At 42.3% G+C, this 16,871-nt stretch overlaps 1 protein-coding gene across 3 annotated transcripts in view; it reads right to left on the bottom strand.

Moving 5' to 3' along the window:
- The window catches only part of AGL (amylo-alpha-1,6-glucosidase and 4-alpha-glucanotransferase), a 973,499-nt gene that overhangs the window by 904,817 nt on the left and 51,811 nt on the right, over nt 1–16,871 (bottom strand). For 2 of the 3 annotated variants that reach the window (XM_069641544.1, XM_069641542.1), the window contains exon 2: nt 5,687–5,830. In XM_069641544.1, the coding sequence (XP_069497645.1) occupies nt 5,687–5,768 (82 nt within the window). In that variant the 5' untranslated portion in view covers nt 5,769–5,830. Of the gene's footprint in view, nt 1–5,686; nt 5,831–5,934; nt 6,135–16,871 lie in introns of those variants that run through there. The other variant, XM_069641543.1, reaches the window with a different exon arrangement.

The following is a 16,871-nucleotide window of genomic DNA, read 5'->3' as shown; positions in this document are numbered from 1 at the left end:
CAATGTTGAACCAATGACCCAAAAAATCTAAATGAAGTGTAAACTATTGGCTGTACAAGGAGCGATGATACATAAGAAGTTTGGCAAGTTCATTGAAACCTGGTGTAAATCTTTACAAAACAAAAGTCATACCGGCTTTGATTCACAGAGCAGAAGCCGTGTTGGGATGCTCTTACGTGACATGGTCACTGTGTGACCACGTGTTTTGAAGAAAAATTTTACAACTCCCAAAAGGTACTCCAACAGCCTGCATTCGGTATGAAATTGGTCTCACTTCAATTAATGCGAGGGTCATGTGGAACACCCTGTCGCTGTATAGGAAAGTTATTGGAGCGGACAGTCTTCCGCAATTCAAGATTCTGAACACTTCCGCTGCAGACAAAAGTGACACATTACTGGGCAAGTGAATGCAGAATTGTGAAACGATCCTTATGCAATTAAATACTAACAAAAACGTCCTGCTACACAACCCGAATGCAGTGAAAAAGAAATTATGGCAGCAGGATTGGATCGAAACAATAGACCATAGAGCCCAACATACGTGCATGCGGAACAATGCCCCAGAGTTTAAAGCCCTCAATAAGCTTCCTAAATACATGGAAAAGTTACCTTGTAAGCGCCTTAGAACACTTTTTCTAAAATTTCGATTACATTTATTTCAAACTATATGAGAAAAAAAAGTGTTGGCAAAGACAACAAGTGCAGATTTTGTGCCGACACAAAGGAAACGCTGAAGCATCTTGTGCCCTTCTGTGCAAAACTTAAGACCCTAAGAGCTAAACATCTGGGAACTGAAATTGCAAAAAGACTGTCTTTAAGTGGGGAGGATTGGTGGGTGAGAATGTCAGACAGAGCAGATAACAAGCTAGTCTTTGCATTGACTTTCTACCTTGATCATTTGAATAAGGACTGATAAAACAAGGAGATGTGTCATGTTCCTACTTGGCAAACTAAGATAATGTGATGAATAGAACTTTTGTATTATTAGGAACATTTTATCATTCCTGCTCTCCCACTATTGTTTTGCTGTTTTTCTTTTTCTTTCTTCTTTTGGAAGAAGTTTTCTTCTTTTCTTTTTAAAAGGTGTTTAACAAACTGAAAAAAATAAATAAATATATAAATATTTAAACAAGAATGCCCTAGAATCTATAATTGTGCAGAACATATTAGTCTCTGCCAGTTGCCAAGTATTCATTGATTCCCTGAACTTTAACAGGAGCAAATTATATCTGGGTTGTAAACCAGATTGTCAGGGATTGATAGACTTCTTGACCTGTGACAACCAAAGTTTATATTAAATAAAACGCCTGAATAGAGTTGTCAACCCCTCAAAGGGTAGGAAGGAGGTTACTTCCGCCCCTTCATTCCCAAGAAAATAATGTGAATTTAAATAACTGTCAATAACACTGCACAGAAAAGAAAGGATTCTGCCTTAAAGTGGACTCCTAATGCCAAGTAAAGTTAATTTGCTGATTCCTTTTTTACTTCAATCATATAATCCCATCCTTGTGTGACACTTTAATAATCAAGATATTTTGCTATTCAAAATAAATGCTTCTACCACAAACCCAAACCTTTACAACGGAAAAGATTACTATATCTTAGTTTACATTATTGTATCTATGTCCAAGCTAGAAACCAATTCTGCCCAAAATTATAGAGTCGAATCAGCCCTAGAATAAGAAAGCCTGTAATACTTTTGTCTAATGCCAATATTTGTCAATAGTTTCCAGAGAAAACAAAGTCAACTGTATTATTATAAAGTTTATTCCAAGAATGGTTTGGGTGTTTTCTTCATATTCAATAGCTAATGACGATGTGTTTGTTTATATTGAAAAGGATTTTGTTCTTCTGTCTTCATATTTCTTTTCTGTAGACAAGCTACCTGTATTTATGTGGAATTTTGTGGGTCACTTCCCGTACACTGAAAGTGAGGGGCCCACCTTCAATTTCTTAATTTATTATTGTAAATAAAACAGAATATTTAGCCCGTTTCCTGTCTGATATTTTCAGGTGGGTTTGTCATGGTGGGGGCTGTTAGATCAGGGTCATTACAACAGAATTGGAAGACTCGAACGAAATGGAAACAGCGATATTCCGTTGGTGTTTCCATTGATAAGGAAGAAACTATGTCTTGGATGGGGAAGAAAGAGATTCACGGGGAGAAGACCCCAGTTATAACCCATATTCGATTAGACCAAAACAATTTGGCTCATTCATACTTTCATGCCTCCCTCCTCTCCTACAATCTCTTGACCTCTCCCTCTCCCTACACACACACACCAGTGTGTGTGTGTGTGTTTATTTTAATTCTCTGCAAGAAAATCCTCTCCATTTCTTATACGTATTGTACATTGTTTGGGGCACTTGCACCTTCTATCCTAGAAGCTTGTATCAAGCATATCCCATATGATTTCATTTTCTCTATGAGTGTTAAACAAATAATCTGCAAGATATATGTTAGTATTCATCCGTTTTGTTTGTAGCTTTTCGTACCTGTTGTTGTAACCAATAAAACAAAGTTAAAAAAGAAAAGAAGAGACTGAAGCAAAGTGGGGTGGTGCACGAATAGGGACCAAGGAGTTGAGGTTAAGGAACAAGAATCCACCAAGGAAAGCACATAAAATGAGAAATGTTTTTAGTAACCAGGTATTTTTCACATGGTATAGTTTTGTGGTACCTTGAGAAAACTCGAACCACTTAATGCTGATTTCTTGCTCTTCCCAAACACAAAATCAGTGCATCTTTGCACTTAATACAATAATCCATCTTACTTACTAGAAACTGTATGTGTATTGGATAGTAAGTATTTAGGGTCTTAATTCAAAGAAATTCTGGAGCAAACTATGGCTATTAGTGCATAAAGATGGGGTGGACGCTGCTGAAAACAAGCTTACGGTAATTGAAGCAGAATTACTATGTAATTCAAGTGAAGACCTTCTGATTTCATAATCTAGGCACACAACCCTTCCAGCTGGATAATTTTGTTTGAAAGGATGCACAGCTTCCATTTGGCTAAAGAAAATGCTGTGTGTGAGGTTTCTGCATCTGTGTTAGGGTAAAGCACTTTGGTTTTCCGTCCTGTACTAAATTCATTCAATTAGTATTGGATGTTATAGCTTTGGCCCTCTTCTTGGATCGAAGCTTCAGAATCTATTCCTGAGTCTTGTTCAGGTCCAAGCTGAGAGAAAGGAGCTGTGTGATAAAGAATACAAATTTTAAGCCAAAGCCCAGAGCCACGAGAAAGGAGTTGTGCGTCTGAGGTTATTCCTCATTGTCTAACACTGCCCATCTGATTCATCTCATGTCCTGATCTACGAGAAATTAACTGTGTGTCGGTATGTCTTCCTTAGTGAAGAGCAGTAGACTGAATATTGTTCTATTTTATCCCTTCCTTTATCTGGTATGCATTGCTTTGGCCCATAATATCCAATATGCCACAATTTTGAGGATATTTAGTTTCAAAAAGAGATGCTAATTATTGGGAGGTTAGTGTGAGCCATTTAGAAGATGAGCAGAGTAGTTACGTCTCTGGCTTGTATTTCTATTTATTGAGCGTTTTCACCAAACCACTTTAAATACGAGGGAACATCAGTAAAAAATATAATGAATAGATGGTAAATCAAGAAAAGCAACAGAAGATGATGTTCTAAACAGGTCTGAAAGACGTGAAAAGAAGAGGAAGAATCTAGATAGAGTGGTAATGAGTTGCGATGTATGGGAGCAAGCAAAACAAAAGAATGGAAATGAGACAAGGAACACAGGGTCTTAGGGATGGAGAGAAGATAAAGGGATTGAGAATGAAGGAAACTGGCAGGGGAAATACAAAGAAACTAAAGAAAAAAGATATGATGGGCCACATCGGTTAAAGCACTTGAAAACAATTCAGAGAAAGTGCAATTGAAGAGAGAAGTCGAAGGAGAGCAAAGCAGAGAGAAGCGAAGGAGTAAGAAGAATATGAGGGGAGGCGAAAGAGAAGACGAAAGGCAGAATTAAAGACAGAGTGAAGAGGATGAGATGAGAAGAAGGGAGGCAGAGCAATAGTTCAGATGAGAACTGATAAGAGAATATGAGAAGCTTAGTGGCATGCAATGAGAGAAGAGGGTGTGCACGACGAAGATTGTAAAGGTGGAAGCGACAGACAAGGGCAGTGTTGGTGATGTGAGATGAAAAGGAGACGAGTCAAAAGGTGACTCTTAGATTAAGAGCAGGGGAGGAGAAAGGAAGAAGAGCAGAGGGAAAGTAAAGGACAGTTCGACAATGGAAAGGGGAATGGGAGGAAGAGGGGTAGTAAAGAACTGCAGTTTGATGGAGAAAATGAGAGGCCATCTAGAACAAAATGAATGCATATTGAAATGAGTAGGGAAGACTACTGCGCCCTGTCACGGTTGCTGTTCCCTGTAAATAATTGTTTAAACACTCTCTGCTCTCACTGGTAAGAGATTTGACAAGCTCTTGCTGTAGTGTCCCTTTCCTATAGGCACTGCAGAGCGCTGAATTCTGCCTGCAACTTCCTCAATTTGAGAGGGCTTCAATACCAACAAGCCACAGGCTAGCTCCGCAACTTGTTGTGCGAGTCTGCCGCTATGCATGGTGTCTACTCTGGTAGGAGGTTATCGAGACCTGTACAAACCCATTTAGTCAGCTGCAGCTCACTAATGCATATAAAGCCATCCCCTTGAACTAACACAGAGGATTAGGAACATATCAAACACATAAACAGAGCTCCAAAATACTGTACATGGAGTCAACTTGATCTACAAATAAAACAGGCCAAAGCAGATCACGAAGCATGCAGGTGGACATCACAGGTTCAGCTGTCACTTCGAAAATAGGGTAGCCCTTCCTTCCGAGTCTGATCAACTGAGTACCGCTAAACTGGTTAGTAATAACCATGTTAACAAACAATAGGAATCCAGCATGAACTGCAGTACAAAAAACGAATTTTATCCTATTTGGTTATAATTGAACACTGCGCTCAACACCGCGCTTCATTGTTAACTCGGCTTTAAATAATCTGGCATTTCTGAGCTGAGCACAGAGGAAACTGGCACTACTCTACCTAGCGTTTTGATGACAATATCTGGCAAAGGGTGAGAGTACCTAGGATTGTAGAGTGTAACACATTGAGACAGTGTGAACATCTGTGTTTTTGAAGACTATAAGAATACTTTGCATATGATAGGAGTAGTAGATCTATTAAGCAAGTGTAAACAGGCTTTACCGGTACCCCCAATTGGATTGTCTGGCATTCAGTTGTTAGATGAGTCGTTTTGCAGATATGCTATAAAGGCATGGGTCAATGCACTGAATATTTAGCTACTGCCACGCATCTTTGAAATTGACAAGTGACTTGTTGCAATAGTGGTTGCAGATACCACCACTATTGCAATCACAAATCTCAGCAAAAACGTGTTGTTAGGCAAGTACACAATAAAATATGAATGCTGATGTACTTAAAAATATAAACTTTTATCGAGGAACGTAAAACAGATCATTAAAATTATACCTAATGAACCAGGAATAAAAAAATGCCTTTATTGCATTACGGAAACCAAGGACGTCAGGTTTTCCTGTCGTTTTTAACAAGATTCGTACACATTCATCCTTGCTAAATGTCAGAAATATGGATTGCACCCAGAGGCCGTTCAAAAGAAATGAAAATGTCCCTATAAATTGGGCTTACCTTGCTCAAGTCTGTAAAGTCTCTTCTCCAGTTTCTCCATGGCGTTAAGTATCAGCACCCTGATCTGTTTACTCTCTGCCATTTTCCCTTCCTGAGATTTCCTCCCGTTGAATTGCAATTAATTCCGAAACCCGAAAGAAGTCCCTAAAAAGAACAATATGCATTAGGGCACGGTCCGGAAACCCTTCGACTGAGACAGAAGCGGGCACAGGGCATTGCAGTTCCAACGCGGATCACAGCGCACTTACATGTTTAAAAGCTGACACAGAAACAATGCTGTCCTTAAACAACGAGCAACCCTGGCAAACAGGAGGACTGCAAGTGTGCAGATTCAGTCCTGCCAGGCAGGCCTGGGCATTCTGCATGCAGGGAATGGATATCACAAACCTCAACCGGTTTTGTAGGCGCGCAAATCGCCAGTTGTCTGACCTACAGTGATACAAAAGGACACTGAACGACCGGTCAAAGCAAGGACAGTAGCTCCAGGGGAAGGGGGTGGAGGGCAGCACTCAGCAGTATGAAGCATGCATAGCATATGAAGCAGCAGTTGGTGAAGGGGGTGGGGCAGGATGGCGAGGGCAAAGGGCTGGAAGAGCCTGCACTTGGAGAGCGAGAGGACGTTGGTGATATGCCACACATTTGGAGGGCACGTGAATATCGCAGCATATGCAAGTGGGAGCAAGAGGTCACTTTGGGCTGTGGTATTTGTATCTGAGGCATGGAGGTTGCAGGATAAGGAGACCATCAGGGGCCAGATAGATGACAGAGTTTGGGGTGACAGAACGCTATCAAAGGATTGGGACGGAAAATGTCAGAGTTTGGAAAGTAGAGGAGGTCAGATCACTTAGGGTGGGGAAATATGCCAGAAGATTGAAGGGTAGTGAGATGTCAGAATTTCAGTTGCAGGGAGCATTGGAGGCAGAGAGATGCGGGGAGCTTAGGGTGAGGGAAATATTAGATCTTGGGGTTGTGAAATGTCAGAGCATGCAAATATCAGTTCTGTTGCGGGGGGTGGGGAGGAGGGTGCGAAGGTACCTGTCAGAACTTGGGTGGCAGGGGGGGGGGGGAAGCCAGCACTTGGTTTACCCACCCTTCCTCTACTCCTTTTCTGCTGTAACGAGGTTCATTCAGTGAAGTAAATTACCACAATGTAAGGAAGAAAAAACAGTACGCTTTCGGGGTTGGGACACATTTTGTAGACTTATTGGGGAGGACCGGAAGACTCCGGGGACCAGGGGCAAGCCCAACCTACGCAATGCAACCAGGGCAGAGGGTACATGGGGGGGGATACCCAGAGTCAGTCCACAGCCTGGGTCCCTGTCATGGTATCATATTCCCACATCAACCACTTCAGACAGGACGTTCCCCAATAGGTAGTCATTGCATGTTTTACTTAGGGGACACATATTCCCCCTACTGCTAAAGCGGAGTGAATCTCACTATCAACCCTACAGGTGGCCCACAGATGGCAGCATTAATCAGAAGGAGACAGGCACTGTATTTTATACACTGCAACACACATGGGAAGATCACTACCTGCTGTGCAAAACTCACTATTCATTTACAAGCATGAGGCACAAGTAACCGCTCCCCCCACACGCTCCCCTGCCCATTTACTTCAGGTCAGGAAGAGAGCCATCACTGGCCAAGGGAAGGCAGGACATGCAGAGTCCAGCACTGGTTGATGAGCTTCCACTAGATGTCAAGATGGCAGAATGAGGTTTTAAACCCCTGGCCCGTGTACAAGGGAACAATGTGACCCGCAACCAGGGAACGAGAGACACCAGGATGAGGGGCAGGAGAAAGAGAACCTCAATCACACAGCATCTCCAGAAAAGAAAGATTACCTTATAATGCTCGGGCCAGAAAGACAGAGAATACGAGGGAGAGAGAGGGGGGCAGAGAGGAAGAGTCATAGAATAAGTCAAAGAAACAGACAAGAGAAGAAAAAGCATCAGAAAAAGTCACAGAAAGAGTCAGAGAATGAAACAGCGAGAGAGCAGTGAGCAAAAAGCAAAGAAAGAGACAGAGACAGAGAACATCAGTGAAGCAACAACTTACTAAAATATACAGTACCGTTGATGGTAAATCAGACAGCAAGGTGATTAAACTGCATATGTCTGCTGTAGACTCCATCCCAGAATCTGGCAGAGGCCAGAACCAAGAGGGCAATAGCAGATGATCTATTTAGGACTTTACCACAATTCCAAGAAGGAGCCAGAGATTCCAAAAGGGAAGCCAAAATCTGTTGAGGGCTTAAGCCCTACTGGGTCACTATAACTTTAATCTAAAAGTACCCTGGCAAGGGTGTGGGGAGGACATTCTTGCTGTTAGGGTATCCTTTAAAGCAGGGCTCTAGACACAACTATACAGTGGTACTATTTAACTCCCTAGTTTTAAAAGTACAATGATTTATTATTTTAGGCAGCATTAGTTTTTTTTTTATTATTATTATTTATTTACAAGTATATACAGAAACAGTATTATAGTACAGAAGGCAAAGAAAAAAAAAACAAAATTAAAAGAAATCATTAAACACATTCCAGATCTTCTCATATAACGACAACTTACATTTCAATTTGTAAATCAATTGTTCAGTTCTTGACACAGTGCATTTCCTGAACCCATTCCTCAAATGAAGGAGGGATCCAACCTTTCCATCATCGAAGAATCAATAGTTTTGCAACAATGTAGCTCTAAAAAAACACTTTTTAAGGGCGGAGCTGACGTCAGCCAACCCTGAATCACCACCCAGGATCATTGTCCTAAAATCCAGGACAGACCCATCACCCAAAATCCTAGTACACACATCACAAACTTCAATCCAAAAATTCCTGACCCTCACACAGCTCCATAGTATGTGTTCTAATGAGCCAACTTCCTGAACACAACCCCAACAATCAGCATTGTCAGTCATGCCTCTTTTATGCAATGTTTCAGGACACCAATATACACGATTCAGAATCTTAATTTGTCGAGACCTTTCACTCAAATTCAGCAAACACAAGGAGACGTTACCACACATTCTGCCAGGCCTCAAGATCAATTTCAGACCCTATTCTCTCACTCCACACTCCCCTCAAATTATCATTACTCAGAAAATGTGACACGAATAGCTTGTATAACCTACTGGCTAAACCACGTCCCTGTCTGGTAGAGTCCATCAGAAAAACATTCATATCAAACTAGTCAGACCAGTCCACTTCACCCACTGACCTCTTCAGGAGTCTATAAGCAGCGTCCGACAAGCCCTCAAAACCCCCATCTCTCTCTCAGCTCAGCAGCAGTCAACCACCGATCACCATTCCCCAAATCAGAGACCTGTTTAATATCCATTAAGAACCATTCAGGCCAAAAAACAGTCTTGGAATTATCCCTAATCCTGGGATTCAGCCAGATAGAGGCACTCCTGCACTTAAATGCGTCACGACCTAACAATGACAAGATTTCAATCCATGAGTTGCGCAAAAATGACGTTGCTAGCAAACTACCTCCAGGAATCTTTGTATTAGTGGTCATTAAGGCTTCCGGCCCCAGTGGCCCATAGGCATTCGACTCTGCAACCGCCCAGCTGTCCAATTCACCATTCAAAAACGGAACAAAAGAATGAGCAAAAAAGGCCAAATGGTAGGCCCTAAAGTTCGGAACCCCTAAACCTCCTAAATGGACCGGAAGCTGCAACTTCCATAGACTGAGTCTAGGTGGTTTTCTGTCCCACAAAGATTCCTGAACAAGACGGTCCAGATCTCTCCAATAAACACTCTTAATTTTCAATGGAAGCATGCTAGATACAAAGTTAATCCTGGGTGTCAAATTCATTTTCAGGGCATTGACTTTACCCCACAGGGAAAGATTAAGCAACGACCATCTTTCCAAATCCAATTTACAATCCTGAATAACCACACTCATGTTTTCATCAACCCTACGGGAGACAGGATACGTCAGCCATACTCCCAAATAGCGCAAGCGCACATCACACAAAGTAAACCCCAGCCCCGTGACCAGAGTCTTATAATAATATCAAATTCACCATGGAACATAGTACTACACAGATACACTTCCTGGACTTAGAGATCACAGGTTTTAACAACAAATTAGCCTGCAACCTATTCAGGAAACCTACAGATCGCAACACTCTCCTTCATTACCAGAGTGACCATCCACTACATATCAAACAGAACTTGCCATATGGGCAATTACTAAGAATTAGAAGAAATTGTACTTCTCTGAAAGATTTTTATGAGAATGCCGAAGCACTCGGTCAGCGCCTACATACACGGGGATACCCCAAAAGGTTGGTGAATACTGCTACCAAGAGAGCTAGGTTCACGGACCGAGATTCACTTTTGATATCACGGCCGAAACCAAATACCCATGATGCAGCAAGGTTAACATGCGTTTTGACGCACGGACCCAATGTCTTTGATTTCAAAAAAATGATCAGAAAATATTGGCCCATTATCAGATTACAACTGGTGGATGAGCCCACACCTCGCTTTGCTTATAAAAGAGCAAAAAATATCAGAGATCATCTAGTTCATTCCTCACACAGTAAAATTCCACCCCGCACAGGCCTGTGGAACTTACGTAAGGTTACCGGACACTATCCGTGTGGATCCTGTTCGGTCTGCAAATTCACTAAGAAGATCCAAACTTTCAACATTAGCGATAGAAAATGGGTCTTAAACAATCAATCTAATTGCAAGACCAGCCAAGTGATATACTGTATTGAATGCCCCTGGGGGCTCAGATACGTGGGACAAACCATGCGGAACGTAGGGACTCGTATCTCAGAACACCGCTCGAGGATCCGGTGTAAGAATATTACATCTCCGTTGGTCACACATTATTTGACCAACTCCCACAGTACTGATGACATCTTGTGGTGGGTCCTTGATAGGATCCACACAGGCCAAAATGTACAGCACAGACTTCTCGAATTGGAAAAGAGATGGGTGCACAGATTGGACTCCCTGGACAATGGTCTCAATGAGTTACCTCCTGCTTGAATCCTTCACTGCTAACAGAGTTTGTTGTTTAACAATATTTTTTGAGCGTAGTTCCCGTATGGACTTACTGTCTTCCATATTATCCATAGATAATATCCATAGACTTCCATTTTACTTAACGTGATATGCACATACTGACCCGGGACGGCTTCTACACAACTATTCAGTCCCGGCGTACATACACTGTCCACATGCACACCCAGCATTTTTCGTCCTTACCTGGCAGATTTTCATGCCCAGGTAGTTTCCCCATGGCACAAAAGTCTAATTACCTTGGGAGCCGGTCAGGAGGGCCTCAACCATGGCACTAGGGGGTGTCCGCTCCGGGGGTGTCCGCTCCAGTACTGGTCCCTGGAGACCAGCAGGCCCTTATGCTGCTCATTAGTCAGAGGGGGCACAAAGAAACACGATCCCCTCAATGTCTCGAGGTGGATACCGGCGGATACCGGCTCTAACATCCATCACTTGTTTGGTAGACGCCGCGGTGTATTTATTACAATCCGACTAAAACTCTCCCTCCCCTCTGATAGGCCAGACGGGGGACACATTTCCCCGCGCCACTCGGCGGTCATACAGGGTCCTGATTGGATACCCCGCCCGCTACCAGACACCGGCCCCACACGCCCGCCTCCACACGTCACGGCGTCCACTTAAATAGAAAGGCTGCCTTTCCACATTCTAGGAGCCAGTCGCAGCAGATTTTGCAGCGCGATACAGACGCCAGCTGGAGGCGGTCCTTTCCCCTCCACTCCCTTCCTGCCTAAGCTTTTCCGCTACGGAACTCAGCTACACCTTATCACAGGTACTGAATTACCTGGACTAAAAAACAACAATATATAAAAAATAATTTCCTCTTTTCTGCACACGAATAATTTCGCTTTGGCTTCATAACTTCAAAGCAAACTGCCCTTCAATTGGGTTTTGTTTCCTTTTCTTTTTGTCTAGGTTGGCTTTTTCAACAGACCTCATACATATCTGGTGATATAATCTCCTTTGGGAGGCAACTGCCGACTTGATTGTCACCATACAGGATTCAGCCAGTGTCCTACAAGCAATAATGGGCTCACCTCTTTCGTTGAGCGTAGCATAGGATCACGCTCAAGGTAACAATATTCTCATGTTTAGATTATTCACTTACGCCCCATTGGGGTTTCAATTTCAATTTTATTGCACTCTCTTTTTGCCTCTATTTTCCCCCCCTAACCCCCACCCCGGGGTAGGCAGGTCACGAGTGGGGTGTCCCAAGTCCCCAGCGTTGTTGTTCACAGAAAGGGGTTTTCTGGCCGGGTCCTTTTATTTTCCTTGGGGGGGTCACACTAGCATGCTACCAGGTGATCCCAACAGTTTAGGAAATTTAGACCTTGGCATGAAGTGAGTTGCAAACATGACTAAGATCATGCACTTTGCAAGTTTTTGACTTTAGCGATTCATCTACATAATTTTGTTCCACATATATCATTCTCTGCATCATCTTTTGGACATGTTTTCTCTCTTTCATTCAGTTCTTTGCTTAGTAAAACATTCCTTTCTCTCTATTTCTCTCTCTTGTTTCCCACAGGGTCTTGCTATTTCTGCCCTGATGAAGGCGGAGCTGGTACCGCCGAAACGCAATATTACCTAGAGGGGATTGAAGGTCCCTCAGAATAACATCTGATTTATATTGGACCTCTTGTTTACAACAATATATGTTCTGTTGTTTTTTCAGTTAGTCAGGATCTACAGCAACATTTGTTTAGTATCCCAGTTGGTTTTTGTAGATCACTGTCCATTGAATCAGCCTTATTCGTTGTTTGGGAATATCAACATTTTTCTGACTTCCCTTTTTTTTCCCCCTCATGCGTTGGCAGACCCCACCCCATTGTTGTAGGAACAAATATTCCCACTGGGGTGTTACTGATACTCACTATGATCATATAATGTTGAAAATAGTATTTGTTACCTTTTTCCAGTGTTGATGTTTCTACATTGTGAGAAATATTTCCTTATTTTGGTTTATGTTTTATTGATTTTTCCATTTTTCCTTCTTTCTTTTTTATCTAATATTCATGATTTCTGTTTAGCAATTTTGCATTCTGATTCGTACTAAGAAGGATTGTTTTTCATATATATGTAACCTTGTAAATGTTTTATTGATTGTATTTGTACGGATGTTTGCACATAAAGTTTTGTCTTTAACTTACAATAATTTGCATGACTATCCTTGATGTGTTGTATTATGATGGATACTAATTATATGTAGATGCTATTACCCCAAAGGGGTACTCAGGTTTGGACCAGGGGCAGGACCTTAATTCATTCACACCTTCCTACAGGCCAACCTACATACGTACTAGTACTTTGTGTTAGTAATATCAGAGTCTTATCACACCTGTTTGACAGAGGCAACACCTCTGACTTCAAGCGGTTAATTTTGTATCCTGAACAATCGTGATAATCAGACAAAATCCTCATCAGACATGCCAGGGACATTTCCAAATTCTGCAATACCAACAAGAGGTCATCGGCATAAAGCCAAGCCTTTTGTACAACACCCCAACAATCAACACCTTGTAAATCCGGTTCATTTTTGATGCGAACTGCAAGAGGCTCAATCGCTAAAATGAATAACGGAGGAGAAAAAGGACGCTTCAAACAAAAAGGGTCTGATACCACCCCATTAGTCTTAACATCAGCCGCTGGACTGGCATATAAAAGTGCAACCCAAGAAATAAAATCCTCACCCAGAGTCATCCTCCTCAGAACCGAGTACAAGTAATCCCAACTGACCCTGTCGAAAGCTTTCTCCGCATCAAGGGAAAGGACAGCGGCATCACAGCCCAATCTATCCGCCATTTCCATGGTAAGTAACAATTTCCTGATATTACTTGACGTACGCCGATTTTTCATGAATCCAGACTGCTCCCCATCAATCAAAGCAGGCAGGAACTGTACCAGGCGCATAGCAAGAACCTTGGCAAGAATCTTATTATCGGTATTGATAAGGCTGATTGGACGATAACTGCCAGATGGTTACAGTCCTTACCTTTTTTCAAAAAGACCGAAATAGACGCATGGTTAGTACTTTTAGGCAACATCCCAGCCAGTTTGCTAGAAACAAACATATCTCTCAAGAGCTCCAAGGCCGAGTTCGGGAGGATCCTATAAAACTCACATGGGAGGTACTCACATGGGAGGTACCAAAGAAGTCCTCCCCCCTACCAGTAATACACGTCTCATTGCTATACAGATTCTCGTAGAAGTCTCGAAAAATTGAGTTAATTTTATTGGGATCAAATGTAATTCTAGCTTCCTGGTCAACCATAGAACCAATTGCTGATTCTGAAAACCTTTTCTTCAACCGGTATGCCAGCCATCTGTCACAACGTTCACCCTTTTCGAAATAAGTACACTTAGAATAGAACAAACCACGTTCTGCCTTCAGTGACAAATAATCTTCCATTTCTTTTTTTAAGCTTTTTCAAAGATGCCAATTTTACTGAGTCAGTTGGATCAAGCATCAGATCCCGAGAGATTTCCCCAATACGTAGGTCAAGATCCTGTCTTTTTCTCTCCTCCCTCTTCCGTTTACCACTAGACAGCCCTAAACAGACACCACGCATACAACATTTAAATGCTTCCCACGTGTTCGCCACACTGACTTCTTCTGAGCGGTTCTCCATAACAAAATAGTTTGCTTCTGAAACAATCCGCTCCAATATATCATCATCCAATAATATAGAGGTGTTCAGTTTCCAAGAGAAACTTATTTTACACAGAAATGTAAGTCTCAAATGCATCTCAACAGGGGCATGGTCACTCAATAAAATATTGCCGATACCACTAGAAACAATACTTTCCGACACATTTCCACCAGTAAAAATCATATCCAGTCTGGAAAACACACCATGCACACTAGAGAAGAAACTATATTGACGTTTGTCCAGGTTCCCCAGACGCCATGCGTCTTTCAAATTGTGTTCCTCCAAGAGTAATCTAAGTGCCTGATGATGATGATCACAACGCAGCACACACCTGATCTGACTTCTATCTAGCATAGGATCAACCACAGTATTAAAGTCCCCACCAAGTAAAACATTAGAATTATTCAAATCTAAAAGGGTATGTGCTGCCATTCTGAAAAAGGAACCGTCATCCAAAGTCGGAGCATACACATTGCAGAGAGTTAACAATTCCCCCTGAATCTCAACCAACAAGGCAATCATCCGACCATTGTCATCCGCACACTTGCGTAACATTTTCAAAGGTAGTTTCTTCCGAAACAATATGGCTACTCCCCTTGACCTTGATGAAAAGGAAGAGCCATAAGCAGAACCAACCCACTCCTTTTCCAACCCAGACATCTCATCCGCCAATATATGAGTCTCTTGTAAGAAACAGATGTCGACGTGCATGTCCTGTAACATGTGAAACACTTTCTTTTTCTTAAGCAAATTATTGATTCCATTCACATTCCAAGAGACAATACACAGATCATTAAATGCCCCACCTGAGAGGGAAGTCATCATTATACTCTGAAGGTCTAAAACATCAAAAGTAAAAACAAAACAAGAAAAACCAAAAAAAAAAACATTAGTTTTAGAAGTTTTTCTTATGACACTCCTCTGCTGATACCAATGATCCACAAATATATGTGGAGCTGTGTATGCGGCAACAGAGGGAAGCATTCTCTGTGTCCGTGGTTTCATTTTCTGTGTGGGAAGTATTTCACCTCCTATTTTTAATGTGGTATTTGCTTGTTTTTAGATAAATAAAAGGTGGCTCCTATGCCTCTTATCCGTAGGGCTGCCTTACTGTTTCTACTTTCAGGAGCCTGGGATGGCGACCTATGGTCAGAGGGTGACACTAACTGAGCCAAGAAGCAACCTGAGAAAAAACAAAGAAGTAAGTCAAGGGCAATATCCAGGAAACTGTTCAGGATTAGATCATTTACAATTGAAAAGAACAGTGAATTTAGACTTGGATATCACATCGAGAGAGGCCATGCCCACATTTTGTTATACCCCCATTTTGACCTTCTTGAGTATTGTTGAAAGCACATAGGCATTCCTCCAACCCCACTCCTTCAGACACCAGTCCCAGTGGAGAGACTGGGAAGTTGTATCAGAGGGAGGCGGATCACAGCCTAAGGAAGTCCCAAGAAAATTGTGAGATTAACTAACGGTCCATGGGTCTGCAACCTGCGGGTCTCGAGATGTTTTGGACTACAAAGCCCATGATGGCCAGGGATGGTGGAAGTTGTAGTCCAAAACATCTGGAGAGCCAAAGGTTGCAGACCAGTGCTACTAACCCTTACACCTCTTCCCTTCAACCATTTCCGATGCACTGTTACCAAAAAACACCAGAGAGGCTGTACTTTTAGGTTCACAAAATCCCAGTCTATAGGCATTTATCTGACTCATTTGTTGTACAGTATAGATGTTAAATTGTAACCGCAGTCACGTCACAGCAAGCAGGAACAGTCTGAGCTTTGATGGGCAGGGAAACGCCAGAGCTTGCGGGGCAAGGAAATAGCAGAAGTTTGATTATGGGAATGTCACAGGGCAGGGGCAGCGAAAAGTCTAAGGAGTTAGGAATTTGTCTGAGTTTGGAGGCAAGGAAATGTCCAAGATGGGGGGCGGGGGGGGAGTAAAATGTTAAAAAGTGAATGGTAGCAAAAGGTCAGGTTAGGTCGTTTTTATAAAGCCCAATGTTCACAATTTTGATTGTTTCTTGTTGCGCCATTGCTCTCTGCCAAATCCTGATGACAAACAAATGTGAGGATCTTGCAGGGAAGCATAAACTGAGCCTGAAATGTAGGGATGTGCCATAGCATGGGGGAAGGTGGATTTTAGAGGTGGAGAGCTGTTGGAGTTTACAAAGTGCAAAGTAACTGTTTCAAATTGAGAAATTATTGTAAACTCACAGTATTGCGAGGCCTTTTTGTAGTTGAAGTGTAGCACTACAGCAAGTGAACACATGGATGACGTACAATAACCTAAACTAAATCCGGACAAGTCGGAAATCATGATCGCTTCACCCAACGTCACACCACAGGCAGCAATCCTCTGGCCCACATAAATGGGTACCTTGTGATGAATCCAGTGTAGTCATCAGGGAATCCCCAGCAAAATTCTCCTCCCATGTGCCCAGGGGACAGCAGCTGCTACCTGATCCTGACTCTGGGGGTGGCTTTATGA

The sequence above is a fragment of the Ambystoma mexicanum genome, chromosome 1q (assembly GCF_040938575.1).
Source record: "Ambystoma mexicanum isolate Mex_15411 chromosome 1q, UKY_AmexF1_1, whole genome shotgun sequence".
NCBI classification, from domain to species: domain Eukaryota; kingdom Metazoa; phylum Chordata; class Amphibia; order Caudata; family Ambystomatidae; genus Ambystoma; species Ambystoma mexicanum.
Note: the sequence above shows the minus strand (reverse complement) of the source record. Positions and strands in the feature narration are given on the sequence as shown.